This window comes from Protopterus annectens, chromosome 16.part0 (assembly GCF_019279795.1).
Source record: "Protopterus annectens isolate FY-2018-M chromosome 16.part0, PAN1.0, whole genome shotgun sequence".
NCBI lineage: Eukaryota > Metazoa > Chordata > Ceratodontiformes > Protopteridae > Protopterus > Protopterus annectens.
In genome coordinates, this window is record NC_056750.1 from 291,181,316 (window position 1) to 291,200,350 (window position 19,035).

Below are 19,035 nucleotides of genomic sequence, written 5' to 3' on the forward strand. Positions count from 1 at the left end.
ATTTATATTTATCCATATGTTCTTGTCTTTATATTTTCTGTATGTGGTTTTTAAACAGAATTTTTTTGACTTTAGCAATTAATCAAGGGCAAAACGTAACCCTAGTAATTAATTGATTGCTGAGTGCTGAATTAACTTTGAGTGGTAGGATTGGTTGTTTTAGTAATGAATTAAAGTATTTAAGTGCTGTTGCTGTTTGAATGAACTGTCTGATGAAGCAATGGTTACCACTGCGAAAGCCCTCACTGTTTTGTATTAAAAAAGAAGATTTTACTTTGTCGTGGTTCAGCTTTTTTATTCCAGCTACCTTCCTACTGGGCACATGTGTTTTAACTTAATTCAGTAGTCGAAGAGTAGGCAAACAGAGGAATAAGGAATCAACCACTATACCCAGGGGTAAAGGAAGCAGTTCAGAAACCTTATTCTATATGATAACTGCCAAACAATACAGAAACACTATAAAGAAATGGAGCAGGTGGGTGACTCTGTGAATGTGCAGATATAAATGGAGTGCCTTCATTTAACTTGCAGCAAAATAAAGAGAACGATCCTTGCAGCAACTTCTTTATATGTTCTTACCATAATATGAATGTAACAAGTTGGTGAAAGAGACAGCAAAGCATGAAAAGTATACGAGTGTTACTTCAGTTTTTTTTTTTTTTACTATAACAAGAGGCAAAAGTATGGTAAGGTGCAGACCACAGAGGGGAAAGGCAGGAAGTGAGCATGAACAAGCCATCACATCCTAGGACACACTAGAAAGGTCAGAGGCATAGCTAGGGTGGTGGTAAGGAGGTATCTGCCAGAGCACAATGCGTTAGGGGGTATGAGCAACAGATTCAGTTATGCAGAACTGGCATTCAGAAATGAATGCTGTTACTAAAATTGCAGGGAGGGCTGAAGTGCTTTTCCACTTTTCATGCAGTGTAAATTGTAGCAAGAAGTGTATTTTTTGTTTGGTTCTGAAGTATGAGGAAAACTTTTTTTCTCTCCTCCACTCAAAACTGAAGGGGTGCCTGGGTGGCTAGCTACAGCTCTGGTGGAGACAATGGAGAGAGCCGATTAGGTAAGAAAGAAGAACTGAAGGGGTGCCAGAAGGTGCCTGGGTGGCTAGCTACAGCTCTGGTGGAGACAATGGAGAGAGCCGAGTAGGTAAGAAAGAAGAAAAGATTGGGGATCTGTAACTCAGGTCAGTCTACTAAATACCATATATTAATTTGTATTAACTGGCCGTAACACATCATTATGGTGCCTTTAGGCAGGCTTGATGGAGTACAGATCCAAACGAGTGCCACTGATAACAGGTCATAAAGTACAGTTTTGTACCCACCACAAATGTAGATGTTCGAGTGCTAATACAGCTGCAGTAATCACAGATGGGTTCTCTGCCGTCAGGCGGTCCCTCGGTCGGCCGAATTCCAAAGTCTTGGTCCGGCGTCGGTTGTCATCGCTCTCTCTTCTGACGTCAGTGAGGCCAGAGTATATAAGACACAGCCGACGCCATATTCTTCAGTCTTTCTTGCCCCAGATGTCAGGTGCCCCCAGAAGGAAGTCAATACATAAATAATGCCTATATGCATATACAAGCAATGCAGTATAATCCAAAATCAGTGGTTGCAAGCAAATAAAACATAGCACGATAACCCAGTCAGGTAATATGAAGAGGTTGTTAGGCCCCATGCCTTTACCAAGTGGGGAAGGAGGGAGGGAAACCTGTACTGCAGCTGTATTAGCACTCGAACATCTACATTTATGGTAGGTACAAAACTGTACTATGTTCATCGTGCATACAGCTGCAGTAATCACAGATGGGTTCTCTGCCATCAGGCGGTCCCTCGGTCGGCCGAATTCCAAAGTCTTGGTCCGGCGTCGGTTGTCGTCGCTCTCTCTTCTGACGTCAGTGAGGCCAGAGTATATAAGACACAGCCGACGCCATATTCTTCAGTCTTTCTTGCCCCAGATGTCAGGTGCCCCCAGAAGGAAGGCAATACATAAATAATGCCTATATGCATATACAAGCAATGCAGTATAATCCAAAATCAGTGGTTGCAAGCAAATAAAACAAAGCACGATAACCCAGTCAGGTAATATGAAGAGGTTGTTAGGCCCCATGCCTTTACCAAGTGGGGAAGGAGGGAGGGAAACCTGTACTGCAGCTGTATTAGCACTCGAACATCTACATTTATGGTAAGTACAAAACTGTACTATGTTCATCGTGCATACAGCTGCAGTAATCACAGATGGGTAGAGTCCCAAAGCTATGCACAGGGTGGTAGGTACTAGGAGGAACTGGTTTGAGCCAGAATGCCCTGCAAAACAGCAGTGGCAAAGCCTGCTCTTGTTCTGGAATATAAAGGCAGATGGTAGTGTTTTGTGAAGGTATGTACAGAACTCCAAGTGGCTGCCTCCAAAATATCTTTGGTAGGAACTCCTCTGAGGAAGGCTGTAGAGGTAGCTGTGGCCCTGGTGGAGTGTGATCTGATACCTGTAGGAACAGATTTCCCATGATAGGAATAACAAAACCATATGCAGTGGCCTATCCACTTTGAAATAGTCTGTTTTGTAACTGGCTTCCCTTGAGCCCCTACAGCATAGGACACAAAGAGTTGTTCTGATTTTCTGAAGGACTTTGTTCTGTCCAAATAGTAACGTAGCTGCCTATGGATGTCTAAAGAGTGTAGCAGCCTTTCCCCTTTGTTTTGAGGATTGGGGTAAAAGGTAGGTAGGTGTATGGCTTGATTTAAAGCTACCCTGGATACCACTTTAGGCATAAATGATGGGTTGGTACGAAGGGAAACCCTGTCCTGATGGAAAATGAGAAAAGGCTGCACCGCCATGAGGGCCTGTAGTTCAGAAACCCTACGAGCTGAAGTGATAGACAGAAGGAAGGCTGTTTTCCAGGACAATATTGCAAATCTGTTGAGGCAGCTGGTTCAAAAGGAGGCAATGTTAATTTTTATAGTATGTAATTAAGATCCCAGGCTGGTATTGGTTGCTTCCTTGGTGGTCTTATATTCTTAGCCCCTCTGAGGAACTGTAGTAAGAGTGGGTGAGAAAATAAAGGAGGATCCGTGTTGAATTCTGCAGAAATGGCTGAGGCATGGATTTTTATGGAAGAAAATGAAAGTCCACTGTTCAGCAGCTCAGCTAGATATTGTAATACCTGAGGCAAGTTCAGTTTTCTAGGGTCCTGGCCTCTTTTCTCATTCCAAGAGCAAAACCGCTTCCATTTTGCGGAGTAAGCTTTCCTAGTAGATGGCCTTCTGGCCTCCAAAATGACATCCTGCACCTCCTTGGAGAGTAGGGTCTGTTGTGGTGTTAAGGAATTTTCCATGCAGCGAGATTGAGTGTTTTCAGGTGACTGTGAAGAGTTTTGTAGCTGTGCTGAGTCAGCAGAAGAGGCATTAGAGGCAGGGACCAGGGAGGAGTATGTGTTAGGCTCCTCAGGAGTGGGTACCAGTGTTGCCTTGGCCAATCTGGAGCAATCAGTATCATCTTTGGTTTGTCTGTTCTTGCTTTCAAAAGCACTTTGGGTAGAAGAGGCAGAGGTGGGAATGCGTAAACTGTCCATGCTGTCCAACTGAATGAAAGGGCGTCCACTCTCCAGACCTTTGGATGAAAGGTCCTTGAACAAAACTTTTCCAATTGATGATTCCTGTGGGAGGCAAAAAGATCTATGTCTGGCCTCCCCCACGCTTGGATTATTTCTGCAAACACCTGAGGATGTAACTTCCATTCGTGTGGATCTGTCATATTTCTGCTTAGATTGTCTGCCAGTGTGTTTTCCAATCCTGGCAAGTACTGTGCTTGAAGTTCGATTTGCCTTTCCAGAGCTAAGTTCCAGAGAGTCATGGCTAGTCTGCACAAGGGGTATGAATGTGTTCCTCCTTGTTTGTTTATGTACCACATTACTGTGGTGTTGTCTGTTCTTATCAGTAATTGTCCTGGATGCAGGAAGTCCTTGAAAGCTGTAATTGCATTTATTACTGCTAGCATTTCTTTTTGATTGATGTGGAGGTGCCTTTCCTTTTGGGACCATTTGCCCTGAATGCACCTGTCCGTCATGTGCGCCCCCCAGGTGTAATCTGAGGTGTCTGTGGTGATGACTTGCTTTGCTTGAGGCTTGCAGAATGGGAGGCCTGTGTTTGCTTGACATGCTTGGGCCCACCATAGAAATTCCTTTTGTAAACATGGAATTATTGGTATTATTGTTTCCAAACTGTGACTGTGTTGAGACCATAGGTTTTTTAGGTACCATTGAAGTTTCCTCATATGCAGCTTTGCACATGGGATTAAAAGAATGCAAGATGCCATGAATCCCAGAGCCTGCAGGATTTTCCTTGCAGTAAGCCTGGTACTTTTTGCTAGTATTTCGAAGTACTGAGATAGTTGCCCCTGTTTTTCTGGTGTAAGGTAGGCCATCTGGGTGTTTGTGTCCAAGTTGGCACCCAGGAAAGTTATTTTCTGAGATGGTGTTAGCCTTGATTTCTCTTTGTTGATTGTATATCCCAGAGAAAGCAGTAACTGTGTCACATATGCCAGATGTTACAGAAGCATGTGCTTGCTGTCCGCTTGGATCAGGCAGTCGTCCAGATAAGGGTAAATTTGTATCCCTTGAAGTCTGCAGTAGGCAATCACTGATGCCAGGCACTTTGTGAATACTCTGGGCGCAGTAGATAAGCCAAAGGGCAATGCAGAGAATTGATAGTGGATTGAACCTGCAAGAAATCTGAGGTATCTTCTGCAGCTTTGTCTGATTGGGACATGCAGGTATGCCTCCTTGAGGTCCAATGTTACCAGCCAAAACTCCTTGCCCAGCATGGGAAGAAGCTGCTGTAATGTGAGCATCTTGAATTTTGGTGCAGTAGAAATGTGTTTAGGATGGATAAGTCCAAAATGGGTCTCCAGTCGGTTCCTTTTCTTGGTACCAGAAAAAGTCTTGAATAAAAGCCTTGACCTTGTTGGTGAGTAGGTACCTCTTGAATAGCTCTCATGCTTATGAGCTTTGAAATTTGCAGTTGTGCCTCTGCCCTTTGATTTTGTGGCAGGTTTGGCATGCCTCTCATTTTTGGAAGAGTGTGAAATTGAAATTTGTAGCCTCTGTTTATAATGTCCAAGATCCATTTGTCTGTTGTGACAATATGCCAATTGCTTGCAAATAATGCTAGTTTCCCTCCCAAAGGTGCTGCCAGCTGAGACATGCTTGGCATGGAAATGAGGGAGTCATTGGGTTTGCTTCTTGTATTGTTGTGCACTGTCTTCGCCACCTCTTGGTGCTGGAGTTTGCCATTGTCGGCCTCTATATGATCCTTGTGATTGCCCTCTGCCCCTTGTGCGTCTGTATCTACCTCTTTGGGGCTTGTCAGTGGCTGGAAAGGACCAGTTTTTAGAAGGCCAATTTCTGCTGAAACGTGGTGGCTGGACCTGTAAGAAAGCTTTGACAGTTTGCATAGATTTGGCTTTTTCTTCCATTTTCCATAGTATCTCCTCAGCATTAGTACCAAACAGCACATCCTTTTGTAAAGGAGCATCTAGAAGTTTAGCTTTCACATGATCAGGCAAATTTTGTTCCCTAAGCCAGGCATGTCTGCGAATGACTGATCCTGTAGCAGCCGCTCTACTTGGGGCCTCTAGGGCATCATAACCACATTGTAAGGTGTGTTTACCCACTTGCGCTGCACTATGCATCATATCCTGTAACTCCTTTAAATCTGATTGTTCAGGTTGAGACATTTTGTTCCTTAATTGTGATAACAGGAACTGCTGATATTTAAGCATATGAAACAATTTAAGGCCCTCATGGCTAGGGTGGCCGAGGTATGTACCTTTTTACCCCACCTTTCTAAAGATCTTGATTCCCTTTCTGCAGGAAGTGGATTCTTGGCAGTGGAGGCCTTCAATCCCTTGGGGCCTTGTGAAATGGTTTCAGGGTCAGCATTATGACTTTTGAAGAGAAATTGATGAGAGCTGGGTACTCTGTAATACCTATCAGGTTTGACTGGTGCAGGAGGCAGAGAATCTGGGTTAAGACAAGCCTCCGAATAGACATCATCCAGTATGTCCAAAACAGGGGGTATAGCCAGAGGTCTGTGTTGAGGTAACCAAAGAAATTCCCTAAGTCTTTTCTTGGAATCTGAAAAGTCTTGGCCTTCCCAATGGAAGTGTTCCCTCAAGGTGTGCAAGGTTTCCCCAAATGAAAAATCCTCAGGAGGGGATACAGAAGGGATGGACTGTTCTGCATCCGAATCCTCAAAAGGAGAGTAAGAGTGTTCCTCTGCATCAGAATGTTCTGATAAAATGGATCCCTGATCAGAAGAAGGAGAATCCTCCTCCACTCTGGGTCTCTTGTCTGGAGGGGGTTGAGAACCTCTGATAAGAGTAATTAAATCCTCAGCCATTTTAAGCATCTGTTTTTTAGGCATGGGACCTGGAGATGGCCCCTGGGCAACAGGCCTCGTGGGATGCCTGGCTGCTTTGGATTTAGTAAAGGCCTTAATTGAAAAAGAAGATGAGGGCCTAAATACACCATGGGTGGAAGTGGACCTGTCCACATTAGTAGGCTCAACATTAGCAGAGGCTTCGGTTGTAGTCTGGGAAAGGGCTGAGGTCCCAGCGGTCTCGGGTACAGAGGACACCGCCAAAGGAGTGTCGTCGGTAGTCAGGGACTGCAAAGGCGTCTCGCTGAGAACCGGACCACGTGTAGCCTATTTTGGCGTGGTGTCGGCGGGGACCGCGGGCCTCGCGTGTCGGTCCTTTTCCTTGCGTTTTTTGGACAAAACGGTAGTCGGAGAGTCCGACGACATTTTATAATCAAAAGCTTTACCAAAGTAGTGCTGGGCGAACTCCACCCGATGCTTAATAGTGCGTTTATTGAAGGTAGCGCAAAAGCGACAGCCCAAGACGTCGTGGTCTGGGCCTAAACAAGGTATGCAGAAGGAATGGAAATCCTTATGCGGTATTTGCTTCCCACAAGAAATACAATTATTAACTTTTACTGACATCGGTCTGAGGCAAGAAAAGTTTCCCCAACGGGGTACTTAGCTTTAATGAAGACTTCGGTTTCCAAAATATTCGTAATTCAGGAGCTGGCCGACCGGCACTTGCGAACTGCTTCTGCTTCGGGCACCGCGCGGCAAAAAAGACTGAAGAATATGGCATCGGCTGTGTCTTATATACTCTGGCCTCACTGACGTCAGAAGAGAGAGCGACGACAACCGACGCCGGACCAAGACTTTGGAATTCGGCCGACCGAGGGACCGCCTGACGGCAGAGAACCCATCTGTGATTACTGCAGCTATATGCACGATGAACATCTGCAAACTTTAGGGTCTGATTTCAACTGGATTGTTACAATTCTCTTCTGGTGATTGCTTTCTCTTTATCTTTTCTTGTTCCTTTGCTCTAAAACTCTATTTATAGCACAGCCTAACACCTTTTTTTGCATCATTGGTAATTAACCTGCAGCACGATTACAGCTGTGGGTACATTTTTCTTCTGAGCATCTCCACACCAAGAAAGTACAAAAAAAAAATCAAATTACACTGCACTTGTTTTGTTCTAATACTTTTGCTGATAGTTTTTTTTTAAGTTTTTACTGTAAGTGAAGTATTGTGTTCTTAACACAAGACTAGTCGCCAGTGTTGGTAGTACTGAGCCTTTGGGAGGGAGAGTTTATGATCTGCAAGCTTCAGGGTCTAATTTCATCTGGATTGTTACTAAGGCTGGCAACTGCCCAGTTTTTTCCTCCGGATCATCTGGAAATGATGCCACTCATCCAGTAACTGGGTTTTCTGATTGTATGACCCAATTTTCAAATCAGCCAATAGCTGCTTCTGTGTTTGCCAGTGTTCTCAGCATATTTCCTATACTGACGAAAGATTCTGAGACTGCAAAAGTTGTTGTCCCACCTTCAATCTTCTCTGCTGTTGCTGATTGGTACAAACTGGTTATTGGTGTAAATTTTAGACAATAATAGTTCTTTAGACAAAGCCAAGAAGTCTGTGAAAATAAAAATCAATACAGAACTTCAAACATGGCTGCTCATTCTGCACTCTATTATGCTGCAACTGACTGGTTTAAATTACTTTTTGGCTTGAAATTTGGTCAACGAGAGTTCTTTAAACAATACCAACAAGCCCAAGAAAAAAAATCACAGGGACTTAGACCTTTTTTTTTTCCAGCAGAGATTAGTTTTCTGTTTTATTATGCTTGCTTCTGCAGAGAACAAAGTAACATCAGGTCAGCACTATAACTACAAATAGTGACTTAGGGCTGGAACTGGAATTTGTCTATTAATCCAGGGCTGCATAAGCTGCCTGTATTTGTGTCTTGAAAGAAATATTATTCTGGTTGATCAAACAGCTTGCTGTCTGGCCATTTTCTAAGTGCCTATACCTCTCTTAGGTTCATAGGTTCATAGGTAGGTACTAGGCTATCGGCCCTAGGGCCCATACAAGCCTAGTCAAAAAATGTACCCTGGCTTTCGCCACCCAAGAAAATTATTATCCTGTGCCCCTGTCGAGCAGAGCCACAGAAGTGATCCCCGGGGTGAATTTCCCATTTCCCATCCAATCATCAAGATTTGTCTTGAAGAGTGCTAATGAGGAGCTCTGTTTGACATAGATAGGTAGTCTGTTCCAGAGTATGGGAAGTCTCTGGGACAGGAATCTATTCTCATGGCTTCCTTGTATAGGCCAGGACCTTTACCTCCTCCCCCATGCTGCCTTTTTTAGGCAATGTCAATCTCCTCAAATTACCTACACAGTTAATCAAAACTAAATAAAAGTAGCACTGCTCAATGCTAGAAGCCTAAAAAAGAAATTGCATTCCTAAGCCGGGACAATAACCATGAACTTCACTATATTCTTTTCATGGTAATCAGAATGCCATACTACAATCACAGCCAACCACTGTACCCCTATCCATGTCAACTGCTGCTCATGAGGCATATCTAAACAAAGTAACATCCCTCCTTATTCAGCCTAACACTATTCTCTTGGGAGGCTTCAACTATCCCTCCACTAACTGGGAAACCTATACCACCTCAAATAAATATGCACAACAACTCTTGGACTTGTTCAATTCTAGTTCAAGTCTCAGCTACAGGTTCAAAAATATTGGACCAGGTCCTCACTCATAGGCTCATTGCCTAAAAATACCAAATCATTGGTTAAATCTGACCACTGTTTGGTAACACTCGCCATAAGGGTAATACCTGACATCACAAAACCCCTCTGTCTTTACAGAATACTCCAAGGCAAATTTAATCCAACTAAACAATGACCTGAACAACTGCAAGTGCCATCCTCACCTTGATGATCCCATCTCTCACGCTTCCACATTTGTGGATATCTTCCATGCCCACCTCAACCCATGCAATCGAGGCATCTGTCCACAAAAAACACAAATACAATGCCAAATTCAGGAATAAACTCCAAGGTGGAACTTTGGTAAAAGCAAACTATACAATAAAAGGAAGAAACTCCTAGCCAATAAAATCAACAAAGAACTCCGAAACGAAGTCAAATCATTAAAAAGACAGTACAAATTCAGAGTTGTTACCGCTGTTACAGACAGCCATAAAACCTTCTTCTGCTATATCAGAAACCTTAGATGTAATGCCCTGCAATGCTCAAGTCTAATGCAGAATTAATGACACTTACTTGTCCCCTGAGGACATAGCTAACATATTAGCAGACAAATCCAGCTCTAACTCTACTCCTCTATCTCTCTCTAACTTCCACAAAACTTATTAGTACACCCACACCCTCTGATCAACTCACAGAAGATCCAGAATGCTTTCTCCAAAGCCAAAAATACTTGCTTTGTGGGTCCTGATAATCAGTCAGGTTTGTCTTCTTGTCAGCACCAGACAGTAGACTCGCTACAAAACCTTTTCAACCTTAGCCTTGGCACTGGATTCTTGCCAGAGGAATGGAACTGTGATATTCATCCATATGCATAAGGTGGGATACATACTGATCCAGGAAACTACAGCTCTATAAGGTTCACCACTCTTATATGCAAAGCAATGGAATTTATTAATAAAGACATAGATAGTCTGCAAGCCTTGGACCAAAATGAGTTTGGTATTTTAAAGGCAGAACCTGCCTGCTGAATCTAGTGGGCTCCGAGCAAACCATCTCACACTGCTTACCTGGCCAAGGCCTTTTGATACCATTTCACATTCTGGCATTATTGAAAAGCTAATCAAACTAAATGAAAGCCCACATTACCTGCTGGATGGCAAAACCGGATAACTGACAGAATACAATCTATTTTTGTGAGAGGCATGCTCATTTCAAAAAGTATAGTTACTAGTGATATCCCCCAGAGACCATTTCTAGGACGACTTCTCTTTGGTATTTACTTCACTGTCAAGGTTGAAATCAATGGCCTGTGGATTACAAACTCTGCAGATGACTGAAAACTTAGAGCTGTCACTAACTCACTATCTGACATCCACAGTCTTCAGGAGGGACACTAACACATGTCAATATGTAATGTCAGGACAATGGCTTACAACTACAGTAAATGATAAGAAATATAGCATTGGGACCTTTGGCAAAATAGGGCACCCATGCACTTACCACACAGGTGAAACACCTTTGAAAGTTGACTCAGCTATTAGGGACTTGAGCATTTTCACAAATAAACTATCCTTTGATTACCATATAATCAATGCTAAAAGGAAATTATTTCACCTTGCCAGACTTATCACAGGGGGTATTTCTTCCACATCTAAGGAAGTCATTAGCCCTCTCTACTCCTCCCTCATTAGGCCTGTAATAGTCTACAATGGGCCCTTTGGTATGCACTGGTCTAAGCATATTACCCAGCCTGAGAAACAGTATCATTTTCTCATTAAAATACTCAAAAGCATGACCTCCTTGAGCTACTCAGACCGTCTTAAGGCTCTATCTGTTGTTTCCTTTAGACTGTTGACAGGTGACCTCTATCTAGCCTTTCAAAACCTCAAGGGATCCAATCTTATGTGACTTCCTGCACATATGCAAAAAAAAATAACACCTTCTATGTCCATTCAAGAGATCTTAACTTACACCAAAATATAAATAAGACCTGCTGGTGAGATAAATATGCATCCCAGAGAACCCCTATTTTATGGAATAGACTTCCTTTGGAAGTAAAGCAAAGTGGCTCCCTGACCCTCTAAGTGTAACCTGAATGAATGGATGTGCAACCATAACCACAGTCCGGGCCTGGCCACTCCAGCCATAATTGAAAGGGTCGTTAACTAGTCATAAGAAGGGAAAACTACAGGGTATTTTGGCTAGGCTACTAATGGTCCTCTGGGTCAACAGAGAAATACTGACCTATGGACCTACAACAGAGCTTAACTGATATTTTTTTTTCATTTAGTCAGCTAAACAACTTGCTGCATTCCTCCCTGTCCTATTAACTGTGCAGTACCATGACGTGTATCAAGTATCCATAGATGATACTCTGAGTTACTCTTTCCTAAACCATCAAGCTGATGGTTATGAGCAGATAAACATTAAAACTAACCATTTTAACACCATTCTCTGAGTTACAATAAAACATATAATATTACTATGTTATACTAATACAGTTAACAAATATTAACCTACAGATGCATAGAAGAACAAGATTTTAGCAGCAGCTTACCTTCTTGATTTTCTGTGTCTTCAGACTCTTCTTCACTTGTAATATCATCACTACACAAGTCTTCCTTCTCAGAGTCAATTATTTCACCTTCTTCAGGTTCACTTTGCATCTCTGCCACACCACTTTTACCGTCAGAAATGCTGTCTGTATCTGCGAGTTCTAACTTTTCTCTGTCATTTAGATTTTCAATATCAGATGTCAAAGAGCCGTCTTCATTTTCAGGATCAAGTTTAACTCTTTTGTTTACCCCTGCCTGCTCTTCATTTTCTACAGAACCATTAGATTCAACAACTGATGCCTGACAAGATAAACTGTCATCCATTTCCTGCTCTTCTGTGTTCACATCCTTCAAGAAAAGTTTAGAAAATTTAGAACCACCTTCTGAAATTTTTTAATTTTTTTTAGTATTTTTGCATCACTTGCTGTTTACTTCATATTCACAACAAAAGTAAAATGCATTTGTAAACCTTTCAAAGGCAAACATTTATAAAACATTCATATAACTTCACTGAAGATTTCTGAAGACTGGATGTTCATGTGAAACTGGGGAGTAACCAAGCACAACAGATTAAAATATCTTTCAGCCATCACTGTAGCATATATCAGCTTAGAAAGAATACTGCACAAAAATAAAACCATAAAATGAGCAAAGTGGTGTACTTTATATCATCAAGTGGTTAAAGTAGGTCATATAAGAATTTAATCTAAGACAAATGATTAGTTACAAAATAGCAAATGTCTGAAGTTGTCCTCTTCATTTGGTGACACAAGAGCTCATTATTAGAATGTATGTCAGCACAGCCCTTCGAAAATCTAAGAAACCATGTTTACAAAGCCAAGCCACCTCTATCTAAACCTGGCATCCTTGTACTTCAGTTGGAAGATGTATACTCCCTAACAGTCTCTTGCACTGAACTACTTTCAAACAAAAAACATGTAAGAAAGTAACCTAAAATAATACAGTTGTTGGCATAATGTTTAAGGTCTTTATTTTAGACACAAGTTACAGGGCTTGATTCTGATTTTTGTTACTGGCTAGGCTTATAATGGTCTTCAGACTGATAGCCTAGTATTTACCTGTGAACCTATAAATATATGAGAAATTATCATTTAATGCATCTTCAAGAGGTCCTCTACAGTGGGTATCACTTCGATGTATCTTTCCTGTGCCCCCCTAGCTTGTCCATTTTAAAACTCTACAGTTCAGCTGCTCATGAGGGGGCCTAACTACTTTATTCTGCACTTACAAGTTAGGAATAAACACACCCTAACAGTCCCCAGTTCCAGAGCTCTCTCTTATGATGGGCTTTATCTACAAGAAACACTGAACTGAAAACACATAACATTATAAGCGTGCTAATTTACTTGCAAACGTGTGTCACTGTAAAGCTAGGATAACAGTGGTTTACCTCTAAAAGCTTCCCACACAACAAATCAAGTCCAGAACAAACAGACATTATTTATTTATATATTTACATTTGTTTACCAGAAGTGTCCACTGGGCCAGAATGAGCTTATTTTCAGTGGAGGCCTGGGGAGAAAAAGCTCCAACAGACATGCAAGCACAACATTCAGTTAATTACAAATTGGATTAACAAAGCAACAATTCGCTACAACAAAGCTAAAAATAGTCACAAATGAGAGGAAGAAGTTTAACAGTCAGAAGTGGATCATAACATTACATAAACATAAAATGAGAAGAAGTGAAAAAACTATATACAAAAAGACTGCTGAGCAGGAGGCCCTTTTATATCTGCTGTATCATACCTCAAAGAATCCACTAGGGTAAAATCCCAAGCAATATGATAACATCCTGATGTCAAAAGCTTACAAACATGACGGAGAGAAGTGGGACATTACTTTGCCCTCCTACCACAATACTGTCAAGATAACTCTTTCTGCTGGTATGACTGCATCTTTACTAACACAGGTCTTGGCTGCTTTCTCAAGGCCAGGTTTGGAGCATACACTCAATTGAGGGTTAGGGAAGAAGGTGGGCAGGTGTATGCCTTGGTTGAGGGTAACATCTGAAACCACCTTTGGCATGAAGGAGGGTTTAGTTCTAAGGGAGACCCTGTCTGCGTGGAAGATGATACATGGCTCAATAACCAATAAAGCTTGAAGCTCTGACACCCTCCTGGCTGAAGTGATAACCAGGAAAAAGGCACTCTTCCAAGAGAGGTACTTTAATTCTGAGGATGCTGCAGGCTCGAAGGGGGGCAGAGTAAGCTTTTCTAAAACATAGTTCAGATCCTAGGCTGGGGTGGGCTGTCTTCTGTGAGGCATGACATTAGAGGCTCCTCTAAGGAATTGTTTGATAAGAGGGTGGGAGAAAAATGCCTCTTCTGTATCAAAGTTTGCCGAGATGGCAAAGGCATGTATCTTTATGGAGGAGAAGGAGAGACCCTTATTAAGAAGCTCAGCCAGATAATCTAGAATAAGAGGAATGGAGGGTAGATGAATGTATGCCCCCCTGGACTGGCTGCAGGAGCAGAATCTTTTCCATTTCCCAGCATAAGATTTTCTGGTGCTGGACCATCTGGCTTCTGTGATGATGTCAAGGACTTGCTTACTGAGCATAGATTCCTTGTTGGTTATGGTAGAATATGCCATGCTGAGAGCTTGAGTGTTAGAAGGTCTGGGTGCAGCATAGTCCCCCCCCCCCCCCAGGATAGCAGATGAGGTATCAGAGGTAACTGCCAGGGGGGTTGTAGAGATAGGCTGTGCAGCAGTGGGCACCAATGCTGTCTGGGCCAATCTGGGGCAATGAGTATTGCTTTGAGTTTTTCCTCCCTTATTTTGATTAGTACTTTTGGAATGAGAGGATGGGGTGGGAATGCGTACACGAAGAGGGTATTCCAAGGGAAGGTCAGGGCATCGACCTTCCAGGCCAAGTGATGGTACTCCCTGGTGCAGAATTTGTGTACTTGGTGATTTAAATGGGAGGCAAAGAGGTCGACCTGGGGGGTCCCCATGTGTGGGTAATTGGCAGAAAATGTCTCTGTGGATTTGCCATTTGTGTGGGTCTAACAGGTTTCTGCTTAAGTGGTCTGCTAGGGTGTTGTTGATGCCTGGTAGGTATTGGGATACAAGATGTAGTCCCATGGATGAGGCTGCTAGCCACAGGTTCATGGCTAGTCTGCACAGGGGGTAAGATTGAGTCCCTCCTTGTGTGTTGATGTACCACATGACTGTGGTGTTGTCCGTTTTTATGAGAAGAACCCCCGGTTTGAGGTAGGGTTTGAAGGATGCCAGAGAGTCTTGCACTGCTATCATTTCCTTTTGGTTGATGTGCAAGGGTAGTATTTCAGCATCTTAGAGACCTTGGGTGCATCTGCCTTCCAGTTGGGCACCCCAGGCTATGTCCAAAGCATCTGTAGTTATGGTCTGGTCTGACGAACCGAGGATGAATGGAAGTCCACTGTTCAGAGCACAGGACTGGGCCCACCAGAGGAACTCTGATCTTATGTAAAGGATCACAGGCAGGGATGTGTCCAGAGGTTGAGAGTGCTGACACCACAGGTTCTTTAGGTAAAACTGAATTTTCCTCATCTGCAATCTGGCCAGAGGTACCATGAGGATGCATGAGGCAATGTACCCTAGAACCTGCAGGAATTTCCAGGCAGAAATTAGAAGTTATGTACTCACCATAACGTTCCATCTGAGTAGGTGTATTCATTTGTCTGCAACCTGTGGGTTATGGATCCGATATCGGATCCGAACCGGCATGGTTTTCCAGCTATGGATCCAAGCTCTCAGCTCCTCCCCTCACCCATAATGCCCTGCTCTACCCTCATGACCTCAGATCGAGTTTGCCAAAGCAACAACACCCTGAAAAGGGTAACATAGAATATGCAGGAAACTGAAAGGCCAGGGGGATAGGAGGGCGGGATGGTTGCAGACAAATGAATACACCTACTCAGATGGAACGTTATGGTGAGTACATAACTTCTAAATCTGAAGTAGGATATTCATTTGTCTGCAACCTGTGGGACAGAGTCCCCAGCTACCTGAATCTTGGGCGGCCATCATGGAAGGATATTCCAGAGCACCGCGGAGCCAAAGGATGCTCTACCCCTAGATGCAAGATCCAACTTGTAGTGGGAAATAAAAGTATGAGATGAAGCCCACGTGGCTGCTGCACAAATATCATCTAGAGGAATCCTAGCTTTGAAGGCTGCCGAGGTAGATACTGACTGGGTTGAATGGGCATGAACACCCTCCGTGCGGCCTCCCTGAAGCTTGATAAGCCAATAAGATGCACTGTGAAATCCAGCGGGACAGAGAAACTTTAGAAATTGGCTTGCCCAAATTGAATTTTGCAAAGGAAATAAACAACTGGTCGGATTGCCTATGACCAGCCGTCCTGTTCAGATAAAATCTAAGTTGCCTGTGAACATCTAATGAATGGAGCTTATATTCACCTTTGTTTTCATATTTAGGGAAGAAAACAGGGAGGTTAATGGACTGATTGATGTTTGCTTCAGAAGCGACTTTAGGAAGAAAGGATGGGTTGGTCCTGAGGTAGACACGGTCCGGATGAAATACCAAGTAAGGAGGTTTAGCTGATAATGCTTGAAGCTCAGAAACCCTCTTGGCCGATGTAATGGCTACCAAAAAGGCTGTCTTGTAGGACAAGAATTTGAGATCCACCGTAGCCGCTGGCTCAAAACCGCCGGCGGGCAAGGCCTGTAGGACCAGAGAGAGGTCCCAAGGAGGAACCGCTTGTTTTATAGGGGGCCTGAGAAGAAAAGTACCTTTAAGAAAAATTTTACACAATTTGGCTGACATAAGAGGATTAGAGTCATGGCCAATGTGATAATGAGAAATTGCCGCCAGTTGTACTTTGACTGTGGAACTGCTGGCACCATCGTTAAAGAGAGTGGTTAGAAAGTCAAGCACTAATGGAAGAGGAACCGTGAAGGGATTCAGGCCTTGCCGCTCCGCCCACAAAGAAAACGTTTCCACTTGCTGCGGTAAACCTTTCTAGTGGATGGTTTATGAGCTGCCACCAAAATTGTCTTAACAGGTGACGAAATACCGGGAGTCCTGATCAAGAGTGGAACTGGAGCAGCCAAGCGGTCAGCTTCAGGTTGTCCAGATTCGGAGGAGGAATGCAGGATGGATGGGATATCAGATCCGGGATGGGATCTAGAATCCAAGGAGGATTCACCGAGTGAGACCTTAGGAAGGGGAACCAGATCTGTCGAGGCCAAAACGGAGCAATGAGAATCATTCTGCAACCCACCCGAGAGGCTTTCTGAAGAACTTGGAGCATCAGAGGCAAGGGTGGATAAGCATACAGAAGACCGGGTGGCCAAGCATGCACCAGAGCGTCTCTTGGGGAACCTCCGGGAGGAGGTATCAGAGTGAAAAAACTGTCGCACTTGGTGTTTGAGGGAGAGGCAAAAAGATCACATGAAGGGGTTCCCCACCGTGCGAATATGCGTTCCGCTACTCGACAATTGAGAGACCACTCGTAAGGGGTCAGAATGGTGCGACTGAGCTTGTCCGCTAGGATGTTGGACCGACCCGGAATGTGCGTTGCTATTAGAAAGCGGTTGGTGGAGATTGCCCATTCCCAAACTCTCATGGCTTCTCGACAAAGAGGGTAAGACCTTGTTCCCCCTTGCTTGTTGATGTACCAGACCACAGACATGTTGTCCGATTGAATCGCAATTGTTCCCAAGGGAAGAAAGTCCTGAAGTGCTAGCAACGCTAAGAGCACTGCTCTCATCTCTAGAACATTGATATGCAGTAAGGTCTCTGAATCGTCCCACGTGCCTTGGACGGTCCGGCCCGCAAAGTGCCCCCCCACCCGAGGCGGGAGGCGTCCGTGGTCACCGTGGCGAGAGGGGGAGAAGCACAAAATGGGCGGCCCCTGTGGAGATCCGGGGAGTGAAGCCACCACAAGAGGGACCGCTTGCAAGCCTTGCTGATCGCAATGGGATGATGCATGGGAGAGCAAGGTATGACCACTGTACTAAGAGCGTCCACTGTAGAATGCGCATATTGAGCCTGGCAAGAGGAAGAAGTGCTATAGCAGATGCCATGGACCCTAGAGCCCTCAGGACCAACTCCGACGGAACAGAACTTGAGTGGAGAATGGCCCGCACCTGGAGCTGCAGATTTTGAACTCTGTCCGCAGTGAGGAAGGCTCGTAAACTCCTTGTGTCTAGCCTGGCCCCTATAAAATCTAAGAGCTGTGTGGGCCAGGTTGGATTTCTTTGTATTTATTGTGATGCCCAGAAAAGGAGCAAGATGGAGAAAGGAGTCTCGCGCCAATAAAAGTAGATGCCTTGTTGGGGCGGTAAGAAGCCAGTCGTCCAGGTAGGGAAACACCTGCACCCCTGAAGCCTCAGGTGGGCCGCTACCACTGCTAATACTTTGGTGAACACCCTGGGGCTGTGGTGAGACCAAAGGGAAGGACCCGAACTGGTAGTGACTGGCTCCCAGCCGGAAGCGGAGGAACCTCCTGGAGCGCCTGTCCATCAGGATGTGGTAGCACGTCCTTGAGGTCTATCGAGCACATCCAGTGATTTTCTCCCAGAACGGGGAGAATAGATTGCAGAGTGACCATTCGGAATTTTTCTTTGGGGACTGCCAGATTCAAGAGAGAGAGGTCTAGGATTGGTCTTAGTTCCCCCGTCTTCTTTGGCACTAAAAAGAACCTGGAGTAGAACCCTGATCCAATCTGGGGGGACGGGCTGGATGGCTCTTTTCTTTAGCAGATGGCCAATTTCTGCCAAAGCGGCCTCCCGTTGACCGGGTGGGACGTCCGGGAGGGACTTCAACTTTGGAAGGTGAAGGAAAGGGATGCGATATCCTCTGGATATGATTTGGAGAACCCAGCGGTCTGATGTTATGGACTCCCATGCCGCTAGGTGCCCGAACGTCCCCGACTGCCTCCAGAGTGGAGCAGCCGGGCAACCCCTCAGGGTTGCTGCGCGGGCCGTTCAGAGAAAGGTTCCCTGGACCCGAAGTTTCTGGGAGCCCCTCTGCCTCTAGGGCGGCGTCCTCCCTGTCCTCCTCTGCCACGGAAGGACTGGTTGTCCGAGCAGGCTGGGACTGCTGCGACTTCGGAACCACATCTTCTTCTGACCCTTTGGTTCCTAGAGTAGGGCCTCTGGGGTGCAGAGAAGCGGATTCGACGGCAGACAGCGTCTTCCGTCCTTCTCGCTCTGGGTCAACGTCGCGAACGGTTTTGCCAAAGAGAGCAGAACCATCAAAGGGGCGTTAAATGACGCTTTGAAGGGCTCAGAAAAATCGAGTGACGGAGCCAGGCCTGACGTCTAGTGACCAGGCCTGTCCTCGCAGCTCTAGCGGCGCCTTCCGTAGCGTGGGAGAGTAGCCGCATAGAGGTATTAGTAACTGACCTAAGAGTGGCCA

At 44.5% G+C, this 19,035-nt stretch overlaps 1 protein-coding gene across 3 annotated transcripts in view; it reads right to left on the reverse strand.

Annotated features, from left to right (window-relative positions):
• Positions 1–19,035, reverse strand: part of AGGF1 (angiogenic factor with G-patch and FHA domains 1) — a 1,405,627-nt gene that overhangs the window by 452,593 nt on the left and 933,999 nt on the right. For all 3 annotated transcript variants that reach the window (XM_044058021.1, XM_044058022.1, XM_044058023.1), the window contains one exon: positions 11,647–11,992. In XM_044058021.1, the coding sequence (XP_043913956.1) occupies positions 11,647–11,992 (346 nt within the window). The remainder of the gene's footprint in view (positions 1–11,646; positions 11,993–19,035) is intronic.